This window comes from Nylanderia fulva, unplaced genomic scaffold (genome assembly GCF_048542155.1).
Source record: "Nylanderia fulva isolate GAGA-0341 unplaced genomic scaffold, ASM4854215v1 Scaffold9, whole genome shotgun sequence".
NCBI classification, from domain to species: Eukaryota; Metazoa; Arthropoda; class Insecta; order Hymenoptera; family Formicidae; genus Nylanderia; species Nylanderia fulva.
The window spans coordinates 5,411,778-5,436,600 of record NW_028191026.1 but is presented as its reverse complement, the minus strand read 5'-3'; the positions used below and the strand labels follow the sequence as shown (position 1 = coordinate 5,436,600).

General features: G+C 30.1%; 4 protein-coding genes across 5 annotated transcripts; 3 read left to right on the top strand and 1 right to left on the bottom strand.

Moving 5' to 3' along the window:
• The first annotated feature begins 1,219 nt into the window (after positions 1-1,219).
• On the top strand, positions 1,220-9,485 carry Mfe2 (peroxisomal multifunctional enzyme type 2). Its single transcript, XM_085489835.1, has 16 exons — positions 1,220-1,505; positions 1,839-1,976; positions 2,791-2,943; positions 3,032-3,304; positions 3,529-3,645; positions 4,209-4,339; positions 4,402-4,467; positions 4,539-4,593; positions 4,663-4,826; positions 5,023-5,146; positions 6,249-6,424; positions 6,708-6,884; positions 8,037-8,154; positions 8,612-8,809; positions 8,959-9,056; positions 9,125-9,485. Exons 1-16 carry the CDS (start codon positions 1,448-1,450, stop codon positions 9,242-9,244), a joined length of 2,166 nt encoding a protein of 721 aa, XP_085345961.1. The 5' UTR covers positions 1,220-1,447; the 3' UTR covers positions 9,245-9,485.
• On the bottom strand, positions 8,715-14,719 carry LOC114929875 (ras-like GTP-binding protein RhoL). Its single transcript, XM_029301580.2, has 5 exons — positions 14,510-14,719; positions 10,971-11,100; positions 10,547-10,661; positions 10,244-10,361; positions 8,715-9,998 (listed from the first exon to the last, which is right to left on the bottom strand). Exons 2-5 carry the CDS (start codon positions 11,090-11,092, stop codon positions 9,796-9,798), a joined length of 558 nt encoding a protein of 185 aa, XP_029157413.2. The 5' UTR covers positions 11,093-11,100; positions 14,510-14,719; the 3' UTR covers positions 8,715-9,795.
• LOC114929874 (uncharacterized) lies at positions 9,550-17,855 on the top strand. Of its 2 annotated transcripts, XM_029301577.2 has the most exons (9): positions 9,550-11,109; positions 11,254-11,483; positions 11,578-11,895; positions 14,479-14,784; positions 16,083-16,174; positions 16,605-16,840; positions 17,034-17,097; positions 17,257-17,441; positions 17,554-17,855. In XM_029301577.2, exons 5-9 carry the CDS (start codon positions 16,094-16,096, stop codon positions 17,681-17,683), a joined length of 696 nt encoding a protein of 231 aa, XP_029157410.1. In that variant the 5' UTR covers positions 9,550-11,109; positions 11,254-11,483; positions 11,578-11,895; positions 14,479-14,784; positions 16,083-16,093; the 3' UTR covers positions 17,684-17,855. The 2 variants fall into 2 exon arrangements, with proteins under 2 accessions (XP_029157410.1, XP_085345962.1); XM_085489836.1 differs by having other exon boundaries at positions 14,479-16,174; positions 17,257-17,424; positions 17,554-17,642.
• Positions 17,856-18,518: 663 nt separating this feature from the next.
• On the top strand, positions 18,519-23,714 carry Cse1 (chromosome segregation 1). The gene is made up of 16 exons (XM_029301643.2): positions 18,519-18,772; positions 18,856-19,001; positions 19,098-19,436; positions 19,521-19,628; positions 19,712-19,804; positions 19,887-20,054; positions 20,153-20,282; positions 20,382-20,545; positions 20,650-20,839; positions 21,050-21,248; positions 21,368-21,628; positions 21,704-21,795; positions 21,881-22,184; positions 22,295-22,462; positions 22,684-22,994; positions 23,391-23,714. Exons 1-16 carry the CDS (start codon positions 18,688-18,690, stop codon positions 23,534-23,536), a joined length of 2,904 nt encoding a protein of 967 aa, XP_029157476.2. The 5' UTR covers positions 18,519-18,687; the 3' UTR covers positions 23,537-23,714.
• The last annotated feature ends 1,109 nt before the right edge of the window (positions 23,715-24,823 follow it).

Here is a 24,823-nt window from a genome sequence, read left to right as displayed (position 1 = left end):
GATCCGTTTTATTCTCAGCGTCCGAAACGGAGTACAGGTGTAAATGATAATAATCTGTTGTTTCTCCTGGTTAATGATTTTTTTCTCTCTCTCCGTTTTAAATGACAAACGAAGAGTGATGACTCATCGTATATCGTATGTCATGAGAAGGCGTGTATATATATATATATATATATATATATATATATATATATATATAATGTAATGTCGTAATTACGGTGAGCCCATCAGAGTGAATCGACCGATATATAGGGTAAGGTACTTGGAATTACACCACCTTGATTTGCGTCGATATATATATGTATATATTGTATCGCGTCTATGTAGAGGAAAATGGGTCGGTCTAAAAAAAATTTACATGGTGTCGACGTGTTACAGTCGGCATTGTTCCAAATAAAATCGCTGCTCGGGCACGAGGATTAATTAGCTTCGCATGTTTCGGAGGAAATCGAGTTTCGTCGTAATTTTTCTGGCTTCGTACATTTATATATTTATTTTATACATATGTAGATTAGATATATTTGACGAGATAATTTCGTCAAGTATTTTTCGATAATTATCAGAGATTAAGGAAAATATCTTTTATACCACTTTTTCTTCTTTTTTTTACAACAGATAGCGTTTACGCAAATCAAGGTTGTAATCTCACCCTATATATCGGAAGTTCCCTCTTTCCTGCTTCGCAATTCTTATCTATTATGATCGGGCTACTGTATACATAGGCGTAGAAAGTAAAATGTCCGACATATGTCGAGTAAATCGATTGTGCATGGGGGCAAAACGACGAAAGAATTTGTAGAAACGAGCAGATTCAGTAAAGCATTTAGCAGAAACTTTTATTTGAGCCAGTATAATTATCGAAAATTTCGTGGATTATTTGCTTCACGTCATTCTCGCTACGTTGCGGTTTTGTATTTTTTTCCCTTTTTTACCTTCAATCATGAAGCACAATTATCTAGATGCGAAACTTTGTGCAAAAATTTAACAAAATGACGCGCACGCGCAATAATTTATAAAGTCACTAGCATATTTTGGACAAACTACCGTCTAGAAAATCTTTATGCTCGGTCACTGAGTGATATTATTAAAGTTCCTAGAATTTTGCGGGGGAAAAAAACCAGAATTTTATTCAACATATCAATCTTAAAGTCACTAGATAATCTAGTGACTTTAATTAATCTATGCATTATCTAGGGAATAAATGCAATTTATACGTAGAGAAGAAGAATTTATGCGTATAATGAATCTCGAATGAATTGTATATATTATAATTACGGTGGACGATGAACTTTGAACGGAGATAAATGATAAATTTATGCCTTATCATTATCACTTTTCTCGAAGCACGATCATTTAAAGGCGCCAACCTCAAGCTCGAAGATCAAAGATTTTACCGATTAAACAGCAAGTTTTATAGTGAACATTCTTTATCCGTCAAACGTCAAATATGCCGGAACAGCTGCGTTTTGACGGCCGAGTAGTTGTCGTAACTGGAGCAGGCGCAGGTAATTTTTTTTAATATGCTTGCTCAGCACTATTTGTGGAACAGGTTTTTATCTATTTTTTTATTATGTTTTATTAATTTTTAAATAGATATTTTTAAATATATATTTTAAATATTATATATTTTTATATGAATATGAAGGAAAAAAAATACTTCTAAGAGGAGAAAACTCTCATGAAAAAGCAAATAAAAATAATTACTTGCATAGTTTTTAAGAAAAATCAATAATTTTGAATATAAAAGTAGTTATTTGATATAATACATGAACATTTGTGTGCGAGCATTGTTGTGTTGCATGTCTATATATTGAAGTTAATATAATTGATGTTTTTAGGATTGGGACGAACTTATGCATTGCTGTTTGCATCCAGAGGTGCCAATGTAGTTGTGAATGATTTAGGAAGTAGCAGACATGGAGATGGAAGTAGCACCACCAGCGCGGATGCTGTAGTTCAGGAGATTCGGCAAAATGGTGTGGCATGAATCAATTATTGTATATCTTATCTGATTCAAGTTATTAATAGTATGAAATTTCTAACTTATTTATTTCTCTGTACAAAATTTTTATTTGTAAAAATGTTAGAATTCTTGTGCTTCTAATACTTTACACATTTACTTTTCTATTTTAGCGATCAATTTAAATAAAATTTAAGGGAAGTTCATGGATTTATTTTTGTCTAAAGTCTCAAGTATAATATTTTTTTAATTTAATGTTTTATAATACATAAATTAATTATCTTTTAATAACTAATATCTTTATAAAATATCATTATAAAATTTGAAATGAGGATATTTAATACTTGCAAAAATTTTTCTCTTTTGTTTTTATCTTTATTTTGTTGGATTATTTATTGGATTGATATTTCATCTTTTTATTGCATTATGTTATATATTATACCTTATTTTTTTTGTTCAAATTAAAAAAAAATGCAATGTTCATTACTCCTTTTGATAATGCAATTTATGAAACTTTTACATATTTAGCACAATTATATTAGAAATTATCTTGTGCATAATTTTAACACACAAAATATTGAATGAACAAAATAATATATATATATATATATATATATATATATATATATATATATAAATATAATTTATTCAATCTTATTAATTGAGCTATTTTAATAAAACAGAGTTTGTCGATTTATTTAATAGAATTAATTTAATATTCTAAAAAAAATTCTACATAAGTAAATGCACGAATTTTATACATGTTACATATAATTAACTTTATTTAATTGTATATTACATGAAATAACAGACTAATAATAATTCTTCAGGAGGGAAAGCTGTCGCAAATTACGATTCCGTGCTGAATGGTGCGAATATCATTAAGACGGCAATCGAGGCATTCGGTCGTGTCGACGTAGTTGTAAATAACGCTGGTATTCTGAGGGACACTTCGTTCATGAAGATGACGGATGCACAATGGGGTATATATGCAAGATAAAATATCTTATTATATTTGCGTTGCATTTGTAATTATAATAAATTTATGCATGTTTACGCGTTCGTTTTCAGATGCAATACAGGATGTTCATCTTAAGGGTGCGATGAAAACGACGCAAGCAGCATGGCCGTACTTTCTTAAACAAAAATATGGCCGTATCATTTTTACATCAAGCAACAGCGGTTTATACGGAAACTTTGGACAAGCTAATTACAGCGCAGCGAAATTGGGCCTCGTCGGATTAGCCAACACATTAGCCATCGAAGGTGCAAAAAAGAATGTTTACACCAATGTAATAGTGCCTACAGCTGGCTCGCGTTTAACGGAAGATATTCTTCCATCGGGTGAGTTATCTGCCTAATTTACATATTTATATCTTATGTTGTCAAGTTTTACCAGTGTCTTATCAAATACTTATACACAATGCAATGTTCATTACTCCTTAGTAATGAACTCCTGGTACACATGTTGACGAATGAAATAAATTAACTTATTTAATATTTATAACTTATTGAAATAAATTAACTTTAATAATATATTACTTTAGAAAACTATTTCATATTTGCAGATTTACATGAACAATTAAAGCCCGAATTGATAGCACCCGTTGTTTTTTGGTTGAGCCACGAAAATTGTACAGAAAATGGTTCTATAATTGAAGCAGCATTAGGTTGGGCTGGCAAATGTGAGTTGCTGATTGTTAAATATTATAATTGTCTAATCAACTTACTTTCACAGAGGTCCTTGTATTTAAAGAAACTTTATTTATCAATCCGGCAGAGCGATAATTAATTAACTAATAAAATAATAATTAAAAATAATTAAGTAATTTTAGAAGTATTGAGAAATAATTGATAGCCAATTTTGAAATCTTATATTTTTTCAAGTTTTTTATGTTTAAAATATTTAAAATAAGTTTGCATTTTATTTCATATCTTCACAAATTTTCAAAACTAAGTCTTTTAAAACTCGTCAAATTGATGAGATAAATATATTACAGAATTAAATATAAAATATGCACCATGCAAACGTTTAGCAAATATAAAAATTAGATTTATTAAAAATTATACTAGCATACTAATTACCATCCTGTTTCCTTTATATTATATTGATTATTTGATTATATTATATGATTATGATGTAATTATATTATATTGATTATGTGATTATATTGATTATGAATTTGTGATGAGATTATGTGAGCCATAGATTTAGAATATTAAATATAACAAATTATTTAATTTATAGGTCATTTAATCCGTTCTTCGGGTTGTGTCTTGCGACAAAAGTTATCAGCTGACGTTACACCAGAAAACGTTCAAGAAAATTGGTCGAAAGTAATTGACATGAAATTTGCAAAACGACTCGATTCGATTCAGGTAAAAAAAAATTTGCGTATTTATTTGATTTGATCTTCTTACAATATTTGCAATCTTTTTAGGAAGCAACAGGGGAATTAATGGGCCTTATCCAGAACTTGCAAACTACAGCTTCTTCATCAAATCAAGTAAGTTATGCTTTAAATTTTTCTTGTTAATTATACTTGCTTTTCATCTTTATTGTTCCTGTTACTTGCAGCTGGTCCTGTCGAGTAATTATAATTATCGCGATGTTATACTATACGCGCTTGGAGGTACGTTAAACAGATTGAATACTTGATAGATTTATTTCAACTTTTATCTTATTGGATTTTGTATTTTAGTCGGAGCTACAGTTCAGGAACCAAATGATATTCGTTATTTGTATGAGAATGCTGATGAGTTTGCCGTTTTGCCTACTTTCTACGCCTTGTACGGACCTGAAGGATGTATGTCCAATGGTATCCTGCAGGATGCTCTACCAAATGCACAAATTGATCCAACACGAGTATGACTAGATTGAATTTTATTATCTATTTTATATTTTATACTCTTCGATTTTTTAATGTTTCGCACATTTAGTATTTTTAGTATACATTTAATATTTTAATTTTAATTTTAATTTGTTATATTTGCAGATTTTATTCCCAAATTTACATATTTATTTGAGATATCGCTATTTTATGCTAATTTGATATTTGCAGATATTTCATGGCGAGCAATATCTAGAAATTTATAAACAGTTACCTACAGAAGCTACGGTAGAGACGCGCTTCAAAGTACAGGATGTCTTAGACAAAGGAAAAGGTGTCGTTGTCTTAATTCAACGTAAGTAAATAAAGTGATTTTATACATTATATATACAGAGTAAACCATTTTAATCAATCCACGCAAATATCTTATAAAGTAAGCAAAATAGAAAAATATGTTTTATACAAAAGTTGCAGGATTCAGAGGAAAACACCTGACGGGGTGACCTTGGCTTTGACTTTTATGACAACTTTGAAGGTTATTTGAAGGTCAACTTGATTTTCTTAAATGAAACCACCAATTTTTCATATCATATTCTGGTAGCTGATGTCGAGACCTTTTCACAATACTATAATAAAACATTTTTCTATTAAGTACTTTTTGAGTTATAAAGGTTTAAAATTAACAATTTTTTCACATAAAATGCTTTTAAAAAAATATGTTGCAAATTACAAACATCCTTTTTAAAGCAACTATGTCAACTATTTCTTTACATGAATTAATTGGTTTCATTATTCCGTGCATAAAAGTATTAAGATATGATTACTGAAAACTAAATATTTTGCAAGATATTTTACATTTTATGTCAAAAAATTGTTGATTTTATACCTTTATAACTCAAAAAGTACTTAATGAAAAAATGTTTTATTATAGTATTTTGGAAAGGTTTCAACAACAGCAAAAATATAATATGAAAAATTGGTGGTTTTATTTAAGAAAATCAAGTTGACTTTCAAATGACCTTCAAATTTGAATCAAGGTCCAAACCAAGGTTACCATCAGGTATCCCCTTCTGAACCCTGCAACTTTGTATAAAACATTTTATTATATTGCTTACTTTATAAGATATTTGGATTGATTAAAATGGTCCACCCTGTGCATATATATATATAATATATATGTAATTAAGATTAAAGTTTGTATTATGTAGATGTAGTATATATATATATATATATATATATATATATATATATATATATATATATACATACTACATCTACATAATACAAACTTTAATCTTAATTTTTAATTTTTGTATGATATTGATAGAATTTATAATATTATAATATTAATATCATTAATATAACAATATCTAATAATTATGCAAAATATTTATATGCAGTAACATATGTTTTTAATCTACATTAAATGCTATATGTAATATTTTGTATTTCTCTAGATGACACTTATAATGTAGCAGATGGAGAAAAACTGTCGACTGGACAGTTATCGATATTTATCGTCGGTGCAGGTGGTTTTCAAGGAAAACGAACATCCACCCATACCATTCCAACTGTTGATCCTCCTGCTCGAAAACCGGATGTAACAGTTACACAGCAGACTAGTGTTGATCAGGTATAAAAAATATGTTAAGTATATATTTTTTTTTCATCCAAACTAAAATTTTCTTACAAAGTCTTAAAAAGTATATAAAAAAATTATTTGTGATCTTGTAAACTGTCATTGTTATATATGTCCTCGTTAAAATTCAGTAATTTTATTTAAATTTTTTTACATATTGAAAGGCCTACTGAAATATTCATATGCAATTTTACTTTAAATGTCTATGTATATTGAGTTGATATAAATGTACAATGATAATCTAAATGTATGGGTAATTTTTGTGTGACTTTTTCAGGCTGCTTTATACAGATTGAGCGGTGATCTTAATCCTCTGCACATCGACGTTAATGTGGCCGCGTTAGCAGGTTTCAAAAAACCAATATTGCATGGATTATGTTCGCTGGGATTTTCCACCCGTCATGTTCTTCATACTTATGCTGCTGGAGATCCATCTTTATTCAAATCAATTAAGGTATGATTATTGGATGATTTAAAATAGAACAAATTATGAATTTATTTTATAGTAAATTCTATAATATTTGAAATTTGAACCCCAGATGTGCATAGTAGTTGAATACTATGTACAATAGTTGAATAGAGTGAAATTTAACAATTTAAAAATGCAAAATTATTCCAACTAGTTATACAATATTCTACACTTCTATTTTAAGATTATTTTGTGAGAGAAATTAATTAAAATTTTAAATTTAAATTATATATATATGTATATGTATATGTATAAAATCTTTTTAGAAACAAGAGTATCATTATTTGTATATGAGATATAATTTTGCTATTTTAAATAATATTATAGAATTTAATAATAATTAATATACTAATATAATACTTTTGCAAGTTATAAAAACAAAATTAAAATTATTTCCATATTCCAAATTTTCGCAAGCATAAAAATAAACCTTGGCATTAAACCAAATTTCATTTAAATGAACTTCACAAATCTTTGTATTATTTTACATTTTAATTGTCTCATAATGATATACACAAGATGCGCGCGAACTCGAAATATTTGCAAAATAGCAGTATGGTAATAACGATAACGATAACGATACAATGTTTAAAATATAGATAAATAAAGTGTGATATGACAATCAGCAGTGAGTGTGTATATAGTGAAGAACTTGCATACATCAACTTAGTTCTTTCGGCAGAATCAATAGCAGATTAGAAAAAGAAAAGAGAGAAAGTATCTTTTATACAAAATATATCTTTTATAAAAAACAAACTTAATTAAAGCTTGTGAAAACTCAACATGAGCAACTTGGAAAAATTATTCTAACTCTTGCGAAAATAAAATGATATTTCTTTAGTATAATAAGTATTATGTGTATCTACATGAGTTATTGTTAATTTTGGATAATTAAACATTTTTATTTAATATAACTGATATGTATTTCTTTATTTTAATTACATACGTCTGCATAATTTGTATTTATCACGGCAGTATTTTTGAGTGCAGTGCATAATTATCAATCTTGATTTAATTAACATAATTAATGTATTATTTTATGTAATTGTATTATTTGTGTGTACACACAAGATGTCATCTTAATAATATCTAGTGAATAGATATTTCCGTTTATATAATATTGTATTATAATTCTAGGTGAGATTTGCAAAGCCAGTTTTGCCAGGCCAGACTCTACGCACTGATATGTGGCGTAATAGTAACAGAATACATTTCCAAACATCTCTTGTCGAGACTGGCGTACCAGTTGTAACAGGTCAGACATTTTTCATAAAATTTATATAATATGATTTATTAGTATTTTTTAATTATGTATATATAATATATATATATATTTATTTATATGATTATTAATATATATATAAATACACGCATCTTCAGATACACTGTAAATTGTAACTGTTTAATTGGATTTCTATCTAAAATAACTCATATATTTGAAATATTTTCATATTATTATATTATATTACGTAATGTATAATACGATAAGAAATGATGATATGATGATAAAGCCTTATTTGAAGTGTGTTATTATAAGTGTTTTGAAAGCTTTCAGAATTTAATTGTAAACATTATCTTTAAATTGTCATTTATTAATATTATCTTAATCAGCCACAGTTCAAATTATAAATTATTCTTCTTTCTATTTGAATAATTTTTATTACTTTTAAAAATAGAGCAAATAATAAAAAGCAAACAATTTTATTTTGCAGGTGCTTACATTGATTTGTTGGACGTTAAAACGGGAATGCCTCGAGCAAATCTGTGCTCTGGGAAGGAAAATCTGCAGAGTGATGCTATTTTTGCAACTATGGGTGAACAGGTCAAATTACATCCGGATGAAGCTAAGAAAGTTAACGCAGTCTTTCTGTATAATATTACTGTTGGTGGGAAACCAACATCCGAATGGAGTAAGTAATTTCAGAAGTTAATCAGATTTAAGAATTGCTAATATCTACGAATCAAATATTTTTAATTTTTATGATATCGACAATAACATAGAGATAATTAATATTAATTAATATTAATTATTTATCTATATAAATAACTTTTGCCACAGCTCTTGATTTAAAGAACGCAGAAGTGCATAAAGGAAAACCTAAATCTGGGAAAGCAGACGCGACACTTACTATAGAAGATACAGATATGGTTGAAATTGTAAGTTAGCTGTATGAAAACAGAATACTTTTTCTTTTCTTTTTTTACTAATTGATTGTATGTTATAGGCATTAGGAAAATTAAATCCGCAAGTCGCATTTATGCGTGGAAAATTAAAAATAAGTGGAAACATTATGCTCGCGCAAAAATTGAAAACTCTTATGGAGACCAGCAAGGCAAAGCTGTGATCATTCATATTGTTGTTATGTTTAAAAAAAAACAAAATGTGGAGGTATCTTTATAGGGTAGGGAAATATAATTCAGTGATATATTCTTATATTAATAATTTTTATATATTGTTATTGTTTGTGCGTTATAATAGAAATTTTTATACAGAATTTGTTGCATTTTGGGGAAATCTCAGCTTTATAATTTTCTACATCTATCATATATTGTAAATGCATTTATAATAAATTTATTCAATTGAAAGATGTGCTGATAAACATTTATAAAAAGTTTTTGATGAAGTTTAGAAAATATTTTTCATTTGCTAGATAAACAAAGAAGTAAATGAAATATATATATATATATATATTTTTTTTTTAACAATGCAAGAAAACTCTCGTCTGTACATAAAAAGAAAATAATGTGCCTTAGGAATGATTAGAATTATATGAAATGTACATAAATATAAAAGGCACAAAGAGAATCACGCAAAGAAAATCTTTGGTTTAACATTAGTCTTAATGGCTATAATTCTCATTTAAAACTATTTGCTTTAATGTCAGTACTTGACACTTCAAAGGATACAGCAGAGTTTTCTCGATCGGGGTTTTTTCAATACAGCTTTAATAGCTTCCATAAAGACTTCCTCGAGACCCTCCTGCTTTATAGCGGAACATTCGACATATTTAACTGCTTTGATTCTTTTTCTCATTTTGTTGCAGTCTCGCGAACTGATAATATCCATAGTTTCTTGAGTCCTGAGATCTCCCTTGGTACCTAATAATAACAAAATAATAACAAAATGAAATAACTAATTGTAAGTGAACTTTTTCGACATAGTTGAATTTGTTCATTATATAAATGATACGTGCAAAGGAAGCATAAGAAGTATTTATAATTTGTAATAACAATAAGGATTTAAACACATGTAGAAGACGATTGAAAAGCTATGGGGAAAGATTTGTTCTGATTATTATCATACAAAATAATCTTTTATTTTTATTGTATGTGTATGTATTTACCCACGAGTATAATCGGCACATTGGGACAGTGTAGTTTGAGTTCCGGATGCCATATACTCGCTACATTTTCGAAGGAGCTACGACCACTTATGGAGAAACAGATCAGGAAACAGTCAGTCTACAAAAGAGAAGAATAATTACAAGATTATGCAACACATTCGAAGAGAAGTTTTTTTTCGAAGAATATCATATATATATCATATATATATATATATATATATATATATATATATATATATATAATAATCAAAAGATGAATCTTCTTGAATTGAAGTCATTGAAAACACTCCAATTATCACGCACGTTTGGATACGATAGCGGCCTAAGTCGCTCGTAATCTTCTTGACCAGCTGTATCCCATAATGTCATTTCAAATTGCTGTCCACCCACACATATGTTATCGACGTAGTTATCAAAACTGAAAAAAAGATACATCAAATTATAATTTAAAGTGACCCAAATAGCAAACTGACGTTATTAAATGTTAAAATGATGTCATTTTCTACCTGGAGAAATACATATCAATCGAAGAAATTACGATTATTCATGAAATTCAAATTAAAATGAAATATAATGAAACATTATTTACTTTTTTTTTGATATACAATGATGAGACAGAAGCAAGCGTGTGTAAAAATAAATGTATAGATCCATAGGATATATTCTGTTGGCACAAAAAAACGGTTGTTGTAAACTATGACGTTATATATTATGAGACGATACTTACACTGTAGGTACATACTCCGTTGGGAATTCCTTCATCGTATACGTGATGAGCATGCATGTTTTCCCGACCATGCCATCGCCGATGGTCGTAATTTTAATCGGCCTGTTTCGAGACACCATCATCGTTTCCTCTACAAAAAGTATGATTTGTATGAATTTTCAGAAGCTTTTATTATTTTTAAATTATATATTTTGCAATTTCTGACGCAACAATTTTATTCACATTTTTTTTTTTAAGAGCACGCAAAATAAAAATTCTAATTCTTTTTTCTCTTTTGTTAAAGCTCCATTCTCTCCTATCCTTCTGCTCTCTGGATATTCGAGGATGCAACTTGCATTTTTTAAGCTGTGAAAAGAAGGCAACGGACACATTCAGTCACTGACTTATGGCATCACGACTATCCCTGTCGTTAAACACGCCGTATCGCATATCAATGAAATGAGTCGACCGTTTCATTCCTGTCGCTGTATTTAGCATCAACATCTTACTGCCCAAAGATCGTCCAATGTCTGAGTAAATCTATTTTTATTTATATAAATAATTTGATACGCGATGTGTTTGATATATATTATATAAATTTAAAAAAATATAAACTGTATGATTTTAGATTTTAAAAACATGAATTGGAGGAAAGAATTTAACGCTCTAATTTCTACAAAGGACACGCGGATCCTCTGTCACGATTAATGAATTCGCTTGCACGAAGATATACATTTATTCGCGAGGGTTCGTCGTACATCGGGGTTAACGAAACTCGCTGCTGACGCTTCTTATCGAGTAGGAGTCATTATCATCGCCGCCATCCGGTCCTGTACTCTCCGGCAACAACGATCTGCCTGAATAGAAACTGCGATAAATTGATAATCGTTATCGCGATCCATATTCAAATTAATTCGCCCAAAATGTGACTTTACAATAAGATTGAGTAAGATTAATTAATCATATATAAATATAGATTTACCTGTGTTCTCACTCTGCGCAGGTATATCTTGCAGTAACCGAGAATCGTAATCTTACTTTATCTTGATGTTAAGTAAATTCAAACTTTTTATTATACCATCAAAGATAATTCTCTGATATTTTGTTCGACATTTTATTAATATTATTATTATACATGAATCTTTTCTTTTTTATTATTAATCGTTATTCAATCAATAGCAATTACTGAACCGGAACAGGTTTTATATATTTTTTTGTTCGATATAATATTCTATTATTACTTCAAAATTGTCAATATACTTTACGTATTCGATTTATTTCGATAAATTATAACATAATTAAGCGATAACATTTTCTATAATCTAAATCAGAGCGATATTTTTTTTAGATTACGATTGTCGAGTGAAATATTAGCGAAAACGAAGGTATCTGCCCCGACTGACTCATCATGTTATAGGATGTAGCAATTGCTTAATTAAAACACGCGTGTGCAAACTGGAGTCATGTTTCCTAATTTGTGTTACGACCCGCCCCGATGACATCGGGGTCAATATACTCTTGTGACAATTCAGTTTGCGTGTCTAGAGAAGCGAGGAAAGCTCACTTTTCTATCTCTTTCCTTGGTCTCTCGATTCCTTTTTTTTAACGCAAAAATATATGTTTCCAATTTTTATTTACTAAAGGAAGAGAGTAGAATTAAAAATATTAATATAACGTAATAATTATTCTAAAGTTAAATATTCTAAAAAATGGTTCTTTCTCTTATACAAATTATGTATTATAAGCATCCTGCGTATATAATTATATATGTAAGAATGAATGCCAGGGCGTGTGAAGGAAATCATGATCGGTTCCCCGATCTTATATCTGTCAATCTATCTTTTCTTCCACACATGTGTTGAACTTAAATAACACGCACGATCGATTGACTGCGTAATGAACCTAACGAAGCGCGGTTCACATGTAAACACTGGTTACGTGGTCTTAAACCAGCAGAAATTTGCGTGAAGGGGAAAATATTGATACAGAGATAAAACGCGGTAAAGGAATGCGCATAAAATCATTCACGCATTCCTCTCAGCAAAATGTGAAGGCTATAATCAGCGCGATTGTAAATGACATGACCCAATATTGGAAAGCAGATCATCCATAAAGTATGGGCAAAAATGTATGAATAATTTAGTAATAGATTTTTTAAATATTAACAATTAATTATTATTAATATTACGAAAAATATATAGGAATATAAAGGAAAATAGGAAATTTTTTAAAATAATTTACGCTTTTTTCTCAAGATACTCTTTTCAAAAAAGAAACACTGAACAGAAGCGAGTGTGTAAACATCGCGTAATCAATGTGATTGCTACATCCTTTTTGTGACAGGATAGAGTGGTAGTCGGTACGCGGTTATTTATCAGTTCGTGGTCCTATTTCGCACAAGATTCTGAGAAACCTTTTTCTATTAGACTTTTACAGAGGAAAATTATGTGTAAAGAATATTCTGCAAAATTACACACCATAGCAGTTGAATTAAAAATTATATATTAGACACTTTTGCATTAAAATAAAAGAATTTTTCTTGAGAGAAATTGACATAGAATTTATAATATAAAATAGTAAAAAAAAGTTAACAACATTTTAATGTAATAAAATCAATTTAGTATAATTTATGAACACCTGAATATGATTTATAGTTATTTAATTTTAAAGATCTTAAGTACATTTTATATTTAAAAGATAAAATATGAAACGGAAAATTCCTCGAAAAAATCTAATATAAAAATGTTCTTTAATACAGTTATATTATATTATTATATCTCTTTTAAATGAGAATGTGTTTAAGAAATTGGCGTGGATTATCTCAGAATTATCTAAATTGTAATATGTCACGCAGCTACGCGAATAAAGGAGCAAGAGATTTCAAATGCACAAAGGAAACGATTAATAAAAAAAAGAGAACATTAGGTTTCTCTCAATTGATACGGTGAAATATTACAGAATAAATATATTTATTGTTATATTCATTTTTCATAATTTTCCATTAGTTGCGTTTACGTGAGTTAGCACGTAAGATTCGCACATGTAAAGATTACACGTCGAATCGAATGATAAAGTACTGAGACTCGTCAAAAGCGTGATAAAAAGATAAGATAATTAAAGAACAGATATACACGGAAAAAATAGAGCGACCTGAGCTAATCATATCTTATGCTTGTTAAACTTGTAAAATATATTTTAAAAGTTCTTATTTTATTTATATCAAATCGTTGAACCTCTGAGATAATCTGCTCCTTTATATATTTATCGCTAATTTTATTATGCTATCAATTTTTAATCTGCTATTTTATTTATTTATGGTATCAATATATTCTTTATATTTGCTATTAAGTCAGTATATGCCTAGGATCTAGAAATTATAAGAATCACAAGTATAAATAGAATTCTGAACACATTCTAAATATTATATATGATTTCTTTTTAACTTAAAAAATTAGACATATAATTAATAAATAAGAAATGAAATGTGATATATGTACAATTATTTCTACATTAATTTTATTTGTTATAGGCGCGGCGTCTTTGCAAAGTAAATTACTCACCGTGAAGTCGTCATACGTGAAGAAAACGTGCGTTAATCGGTAACACTGAAAACATCTTGCACTACTTCGGAGATATAGTACGGAGTGTATAGCTTGCACATACATACACACACACACTTATCTATTCAAAGACCAGAGGGAAAGAATGGATGACGCATGCCGCGCATACGCACGTCGCAACAGCCGCTCGAGGACTGCCAAAGACTGCAGAAACGCGCACGATTAATGTGTGCCCCTGTCGCGGACAGTCGCCGTCATAGGAAAAATCAGCTGACGTATGGATGAGTGAGACACACAACCTGGAAACATTGATGCGCGTATCAAAATCGGATATTGAGTCACTTTTTTTAATGCAATTAATTTAGATATGTAATACAATTAGTTTAGAGATTTAATATGTAATTAATGTCGGGGAGAAAGGATACATTTTTGTCCTTTTCATCTACACGTCATGTTACAAAGTAGATATGTATACAATTTAAAGTTAGTCCGCCTTTAAACAATTTATAATTGGCGACAAAATTCAAAACAGAAGTCTATTTATAATTTTCATGGGCGTCCGCAGACGCAGGCAAAAAGGGGCATTTGTTTCCCTTGGAATCAGTAAAAAAATCAAGCATTTGTTCTCCTTTTAAATAAACTCTGGAATTTATTTGCATATTTAATATAAAAGAAATAAAAATAAGATAAAAATTAATTTTGAAAAAATTAAGAACAAAAAATAAAAAATTTCAATTATGTCTCTTCTGGAAAAAATCCTGCGGATGTCCATGATAATTTTATCTATTCGCTATTCTAATGTATATATCTTGCAAATGTAATCATGCAGTTGATAAATCCACACTCGTTTTTTTTTCATATTCACTCTTTAAAAAAAGGTACATTAATATTGAATAAAAAAAAGAATAGATATCTCCCTCTTTCTCCCCCATATTAAATGCAACGTGTAGTCTTGCATATAATGCTCGAGGATGACGCAAATACAGCTGAAGTGCTTTTGATTGACATTATTCGTTCTGCTTTAATGATGCTGTCGATTGTTTGACGAGTTTGGTACAATAATCACGATCGGCATTAAAAGTATCCGCAATAATTTTACGAATATATATATTTCTCAACTTTATTAATTCACAAAATTTGATTATCTTGCTAAAAAAATAAATTTTACTACGCAAAATAATTTTACTTCATATTCTTCGGACTTTCTGTGATGTTTTTGCTTGTGCGCAATTATACTTAATTACACTTAATTATAAGTAATTATACATAATTTCTAACTTCCTCAAAAATCGCGGGCTATCTATTGCGCAACTCACGAGTCGCGTCGCGATTGGTCAATTTGAAATTGTATCGAATTTTAAAAACAGTCGATATATATCGAATATAATTGTATCGATATAAATCGATATAATTCGAATAAATGCATATTTCACTTCGTACTAAAACTTGTCTCGTTGCGGCAACAAATTCTTACTGTTAAATTCCTAAAAAATTCTTGTACAACGTTAAAAGTTATTTCGTCCAATCTGATAAAAAGTATCGTATAAGCGTCCTGTTACTTTATTATTGGTAGAAACGAAAAAAATGGAGGAATCCGCAAACAGTAACGAGATGGAACTTGAGAATGCCGAAAGCTCAGATCTGATTATTTCTGACATCAAACAGGTGAAATGAATGAACAGTAATTCATATTTATATACCGATATAGTTTACATATTATACTGATTTTGCCACATTTAGCACACTCACAATATATCAACTTGTTTCAATTTTATATTTGTGACAAAATCGAATCACAAATATAAAAGAATGAAGCAAAGATACTGCAAAGTCACTTCTCGAGATAATAAAAATAAACGCACGATTATTCATTATTATAAAGAATGTGTTATATATATATGTAATTTTAATTATATATATATATATATATATATATATTATTAATAATATATATTATATATTAATACATACAATAATTTATATAATTTTAATAATATATAATTAATAATATATATTTAATTAATAATATATAAATTTCTCTCAGCTCATTGTAATGTAAACTCTGAATTTTCATTCGAAAAATGATATGTTTTAGTTTGCAACGTTAAGAGATTCGATTAAAATGTTCGATAGACAGGCACAGAGATTGAACAAGCATACGTTGAATTTAGTCGAGAGTAATCACAACATTGAAAGGAACGTGGACAAGCTGGAGCAAAACATGGTCAAACATGACGCAAAAATAATGACGACTGCGAAGCTCCATGTCGAAAAGAAGCAGGAATTGATGGATTTGCAAAATGCGAAGGCGAATATATCGCATAAAGAATGGTAAAATTTTGATAAAAATACAAATGCAGAGATTAATTTATTCATTTTAGTTTATATAATATATATTTTTAATATTTTTAAAATTACTTATACTAGTTACACAATAGTCTTAAATATTGTTTTAATAATTATTAATAGAACAAAATGTACGCAAAAAATGAAAGAAGTTATAAAGATAATTATTTTATTTCAGGGACAATTGCCTATCAAAAATAGGAAAATACGCAGATAGTTTTTCCCAGTGGATAACGGAATACGTATGTTTCGTATAAAGAACTTTTATAAATTATGCTGCTTTAAATCAATGTATAGATGTATAAATATTTCCTATAATAAATATTATTTGTTTTGTGCGTGTTGCCATTTGTAGAAAATTATAAATCGTGTAAGTAAATTCTTTTTTTTTATTTTCAAAGTCAAGAGATACCTTGATGAAGCATATCGAAGGTTATCAGAAAGAGTGCAAAAAAGTTAGTGACGAGCTTACAATTCTGAAGCGAGAAGTCGATGATGCGATAAGAAAATACGATTTGAATTATATTGAAGCTAATGTGGACGTTGACGACTTGCCGAGTTTTGATAGCGTAATTTCTGATATCAAGTAAAAAGAAAATATATATGATTTATAATATTCATATATATTATTCAATATATATTATTATATATTTAAGATTATATTAAAACTTATCGCAATTTTTTTATTAATCCGCCAGGTCGAGCAACAGTAAGTCAATGCACAATGTTAGATCTACAGAAGACACGTTAAACAGGATACAAGGGAAGCTAAAGCAGAAAAAAATCATACTTAACGAATATAAGATGAAGGAAAAGACGATTCAATAAATAAAAATTGTTATTCATTGAATATATATATATATATATATAATTATATATTCTTATTTTTCTTAATTATTTAAACTTGTTTTCATAGAAATTGATTTAAACATATATAAAATATAAAAGTTAAGTTTTATCACAAATGGAATTAACTCATATATAATTTATGTAATTTATTTTGATAACAGATAATTATGTTGTAAAGTATATGTATGTATATATATATATATATATATATATATATATATATATATATATATATCAATTATTTTCTTTAGAGTTTAATTTTTTTCAGTATAAATTCATAAATTAATACATTTTAATATAAAACTTGTTCATTGTATATAATATCTCTCTATAAATATTTTAAAAGAATATAGAAATTAAATTATAATATCAAATATATATAAAAAAAGTTTGATGATAAATTATTATATCTATGAAACTAACTCATATATAGATTTATTTATGATAAAAGATATAATTGATATATATATTCTAAGTTATATATAAAGTACATATATATGTTATTAATGATTTGTTTAGAGTTTAATTTGTCAAAGTGTATAAATTCCCAAATTATATAACACATCTAGATATTAACTTATTATTATTGTTGATTGTATACATATATAATTAAAAAAATATAGATATGTATCTCTCCATTTCATGTAATAATTAATAAAAATAAATTTCTTGAAACGGATATATATATATATTTGATCGCGTGCGCAGAGGAATCTTATATTTCGTATTTTGTTCTCTTCTTTGCAATGTACTTTGCCGCCAATTCTGCCGAGCGCAGCCAACAGCCAATAGCGGACGTTGACGGAGGTAGGTGGAGGGGAGGGTAAATTCGCCGCCGCCGAAGCCGGTTGTCGCGATGTACTCGCCGATGATGCGGCGTTGAATTTTTCGATTTCCCTGTCGTCGTTTATAGTATCTTCCAGAGGGAGAGAGTGAACAGCTGTAAGTCGCAGGGAAACGAAACTTTTTTTTAAATCACAAAAATGGATCTCACCGATGACAATCTGTTGACGTTGAGCGAGTATCTCAAGCACACCCTCAGTCCGGATGTGAACGTCAGGCGTCCAGGTATAACCTTGCTTCAAATTCACTTGTCGCTATTTTTTTTATCTTTTTAACGTCACGTTAATATATCTCGATTTTTATTTCAGCCGAGAAATTCTTAGAATCGGTGGAAGTCAATCAAAACTATCCCTTACTGCTGCTCCATTTGGTGGACAAATCTGAAATTAATATCACTATCAGAATCGCTGGTGCTGTTGCGTTTAAGAATTATGTTAAGCGTAATTGGAAAGTGGTGGGTATTTTGTTCTATTTGACCTAGAGTTTACGCAGAATGGTAGACCATAATAAGAGATTTGCATGCTATAGAATCCTTTGCTATTTTTTTCAGGACGAGGATTCAGCAGATCGCATACATATTCAGGACAGAGACGCTATCAAGAAGTTAATTATTAATCTAATGTTACACTCGCCAGATTCGATACAGAAACAATTGTCAGATGCTGTATCCATTATTGGCAAATATGATTTTCCAAATAAGTGGCCGGAACTGATCGATCAGATGGTAGATAAGTTCAGTACCGGTGATTTCCATATAATTAATGGAGTTTTACACACCGCTCATTCCTTGTTCAAAAGATATAGATACGAATTTAAAAGTGACACTCTATGGAGAGAAATAAAATTTGTGTTGGATAAGTTTGCGAAGCCTTTAACAGATTTGTTTTTAGTAAGTATTTAATGTTATTTTGTATACATTAGAAGTACGTGTATTCTCATTAGATGAGTGATTCTAAAAAAAAGTACTTTACAGGCTACAATGAATTTAACGCAAGTACACGCCAATAATGTGGATGCTTTAAGAGTCATTTATAATTCTTTAGTTATCTTGTGTAAAGTGTTTTATTCCCTTAATTTTCAAGTAAGTGTGTTTTATTATGTCTATTTGCATGCAAAATGTGAATGAGAAATTGTTGCTAAAAGTTATATGATTTGTATTCACAGGATCTACCAGAATTTTTTGAAGATAATATGGAAGCATGGATGAGAAACTTTCACACCTTGTTGAATGCAGATGTTCCCTCCTTGCAAACTACAGTAATATATATTAAAATATTACTATAATACAATTAAATGTACAAAAATCGAAATTATTCTTTAATTTGAAATTTATTTAAAGGGCGAGGAAGAAGCAGGTGTAATAGAACAATTAAAATCGCAAGTGTGTGACAATGTAGGCCTATATGCTCAAAAGTATGATGAGGAGTTCCAACCATATTTACCCGAATTTGTTACAGCAGTTTGGAATTTACTTACATCTACAGGACAACAACCCAAATATGATGCGGTAAATAAAATTTAATATTGTTCCATCAAAGTCTTGAAGAAAAAGTTCTAAAGGTTGTAAAAAAATGTAATGTATAACGGTTATGGATATGATTACAGTTAGTTTCAAATGCATTGCAATTCCTGGCCACAGTAGCTGATCGAGCACAATATAGGCATTTATTCGAAGATCCGACAACTCTTAGTAGTATATGTGAAAAAGTTATTATCCCTAACATGGAATTTAGAGGTAATTATATGTATTAAATATAAAAATAAACTATAAATTTTAATTAAAAATTTAATACACTATGAATTTTTATATTAACAATGTGTTAAACTGTTGCAGAATCAGACAATGAATTGTTTGAGGATAATCCTGAAGAATATATTAGACGGGATATCGAAGGCAGCGATGTCGATACCAGAAGGCGTGCTGCGTGTGATTTAGTTAAAGTATTGTCCAAATATTTTGAAGCGAAAATAATGGAAATTTTTGGAGCATATATACAGGTAAATATATATGAAAAATATTAGTTAATTTATTTTGAATTTTTGTTACATAGATATTGCAATACATATATCTTTTCTACATTTGTGCATTTTTTCTTCTTTAGATAATGTTGCAAAGTTACGCCGATAAGCCGTCAGAAAACTGGCGCAGCAAAGATGCTGCTATTTATCTTGTCACAAGTAGTGCGAGCAAAGGACAAACGCAGAAGCACGGAGTTACTCAAAGTAGCGAATTGGTCTCGTTACCGCAATTCGCTGCACAATATATCGAACCTGAGTTATCAAAACCAAACGGTATATCAAATATCTTAAAAAATTAATTTTAGTTTAATTAGACTTTAATTTCTGTCTTCCAAGTTTAAAACTAATTTTGAAATTATTTCTAGATCTAAATTTAATTAAAATAAATTACTCAATATAAAAATTTAAAAAATTAAAAATAATTTGATATGGTTTATTACAATATAAAATAAAAAATTACAATACAATAATAACAAATTTCAGTGAATGAGTTTCCGGTACTTAAGGCAGATGGAATAAAATTTATAATGACGTTCAGATCGATATTACCTCGTGATATGGTAGTAGGAAGTTTACCACAATTAACAAGACATCTCAGTGCCAGCAGTATCGTTGTGCACAGTTATGCTGCTTGTGCAATTGAAAAGATATTGGCGATGAGGGGTGCTGATAATGTGTCCATGTATGAAATAACAAATATTTCAATTGTTCTCTATTTTTCTATATTTTATTTTATTCTATAATTTAATTGTAATCTATGAAAATATTCAGAATGATTGAAAATATCTTAAAATTTTCCAGAGTTAAAGGTGTCGATCTGTCGCCGTTAGCAACAGATTTGTTGAAAGGACTTTTCGCGTGCATGAACATTACGGGCTCCGAGGAGAACGAATATGTCATGAAGGCCATTATGAGAAGTTTCGGTATTTTGCAAGAAGCTGTAGTGCCTTTCTTAGCCGAATTACTTCCGAAACTCACCGAGAAACTTGCGATCGTGTCTAGGAATCCAAGCCGGCCAAACTTTAATCATTATCTCTTTGAAACCTTAAGTTTGTCTATCAAGTAAGCTATCAGATTATTCTTTTTTTATTTGACACTTTACAATACTTTATATTAATAAAATTATTTTTTTTCCAGAATTGTTTGTAAAACAAACTCTGAGGCAGTGTCATCTTTTGAACAAGCATTATTCCCCATTTTCCAAGAAATTTTACAACAAGATATACCAGGTAAATTATTCTACTATCAAAATTACTATTTTAATATCACAAATTATATAATTGCAGCTCATAAATTCATGTATTTACTTTTCAGAGTTCATTCCCTATGTCTTTCAAATTCTTGCACTACTTTTGGAGTTGCGAACCAGTCGAGATGTACCAGAGACCTACATGGCTTTGTTCCCGTGTCTGTTATCACCCGTATTATTTGAACGTCAGGCCAACATTCATCCTTTGAACCGTTTATTACAAGCATTTATTAGTCATGGTTCGCATCAGATTGTAGCGCAAGATAAGACGAGTGCATTACTAGGAGTATTTCAGAAGTTAATTGCATCGAAAGCAAACGATCACGAAGGATTTCTACTGATACAATGCATCATTGAATATTTTGAACCGTAAAAATACTTGTCTCTCTCCATTTTCTTATATTTGCATGTACTTTTATCCACAATTTCGTATCTCACAATTAAATGCATCAATTATTAACATTAGCGTAATATTGCAGGACCATTTTGGAGCCATACATGAGGCAGGTCTTCGTGCTTCTCTTCCAAAGACTTTCTACCTCAAAGACAACGAAGTTTGTAAAAGGTCTAATAGTATTTTTTGCATATTATATTATTAGATACACAGCGTCGAACTTGATCGCGATTATTGACCAGATTCAACCACAGTAAGTTATATAAATATATAATAAATATATAGAAATTATATATAAAATATATAAAAATATAATAAATAAATATAAAATATATAAAAATATAAATATATATAAATTATATATAAAGAATATATATAAGAATATATATATATATATATATATATATATATATATATATATATAAATGTATATTGAGAGACGTGAGAAACTACAAATACGAATCTTTTTCTCAGAATGTTTGGAATGGTGGTGGAGCGCGTGTTCATAACCGATCTGCAGAAGATATCGGGTGAGATAGAGCGCAAAGTGGTGGCTGTCGGAATGTCAAATTTGCTAATCGATTGTCCCGCGATGCTTGAAGCTCCCTATCATTCGTACTATGCTCGTCTATTGGCCGCGTTGGTGGAATTCTTTGAGCTGCCGCAGGATCAAACTTCATTACCGGAAGACGATGCGTTCCCGGAAGTTGATGACACGGTCGGGTATCAAGTGGGCTACAGTCAACTCTTCTGTGCGAGAAATTCTCGGAAGGATCCCTTGTCAAGTATGTTTTTTTATTTTTGATCCTACTTTACGAATATTTTTTTTCTCAACATTATCTTTTCAATTGGATTATTTACTCCTGCCAGTAAAAAAATTAAAGGAATAAATATTTTTTAACCAAACTGGCAATTTTTTTATTAAATAAATCTCACCACGTTTCGACCATAACTTTGATCCTTTCCAAGTATACTTTTTTTCTCTTTTTTAATAATCTAAAAGTACTTGAAAAGGACCAAAATTAAGTAAGATTTATTTAATAAAAAATTTGCCAGTATTGGTTGAAAAATATTTATTCCTTTAATTATTTTCTCAATTTTGCATAAGTTTATGCAATGTTTTCATAAAAAATATTAAAGTATCTTTAGATGGAAATTGAGAAATGTATATATGTTGACAGATATCGGTGATATACGTTTGCATTTGGCGCAAGGTCTCGGGAGACTATCGCCGGGACATTTGCCAGGATTGTTGGGTCAGATTCCTGAGCCGAATGCAAATCACTTGAGAAATTATCTCCAAACAGCTGGTATTACTGTTGCATAATATGAGCTAGATGTCCGAGATAGATTGAAGATCCATTTAATAGCTCGAAGAATTAACAATATTGAACTTGATAAATTGTAATTAAAGAAAGATCCCTTTTATATGATAATTGTACAATTCATGAAAAAATATACATTATCGATTCAGCCTATTTGTAATAGGGAGATATAATAGGAAATATTTGTGTCATTTTTATACCATAATTGCCGATATCCTATATATCATATACATATATATATATATATATACAGGGTTTGTCCGGAAAGTAATGCGTCGCATTTTTTTGTGACGCGACTATACATCGCAGAGCGATGGGACCGGTTGGGGAGGAAGGGGGGTACCCATAGCTTTCCAACGGTAGGTCGCTCAATTGTTTCCATGCGCTTGGAGGGTTAGGACGGCTTATTCTGTGAACCTCTGCTTAGTGGTCGCGTCGAACTTGTGATGGAGAGAACGATAGAGCAACGCTATGCGATAAAGTTTTGCGTGAAGCTGGACAAGACGCCGCTGGAAACTTTTGAAATGCTCAAGAAAGTTTTCGGGGACGATTGCCTTTCCAAATCGCAGTCAAACAGATGGCACAAGATGTTTAGAGAAGGTCGGAAGGAGGTCGCCGACGAGGCCCGCGCAGGACGCCCGTCAACATCGCGAACGGACGACAATGTGACTCGTGTGCGCCAATTATTGAATTCAGACCGTCGAATGAATGTTCGCTTAATGTCGGAATTATTGAACTTGCCGAAAACGATTGTTCACGAGATTGTATCGGAAGACTTGGCCATGCGGAAGATTTGCGCAAAACTTGTGCCCAGAGTGTTGACCGATGCGCAAAAGCAACACCGAGTGGAAGTTTGTGAAGAACTCAAGCAACTCTGTGCAGATAATCCCAATTTCCTGAACAACGTTATCACTGGGAATGAGTCATGGGTCTTTCAGTACGATCCGGAGTCAAAGAGGCAGAGTGCGGAATGGCACACGACGTCGTCGCTGCGCCAGAAGAAGGCTCGCATGAGCAAGTCCCGGGTGAAGTCAATGCTCATTGTTTTTTTTGATGCAAAGGGGATAGTGCACCATGAATTCGTACCTCCCGGCCAGACTGTCAACGCTCAATTTTACAAGGAAGTGCTTCAGAGACTGAATCACAGGATCGCCCGCGTCCGAAAGGAGATCCGCGCTTCATGGAAACTCCATCACGACAACGCGCCGGCTCACACCGCCTTTGTTATTACGGCCTACCTGACCCGGATCGGTGTGGCAACGGTGCCGCAGCCGCCCTACAGTCCCGAC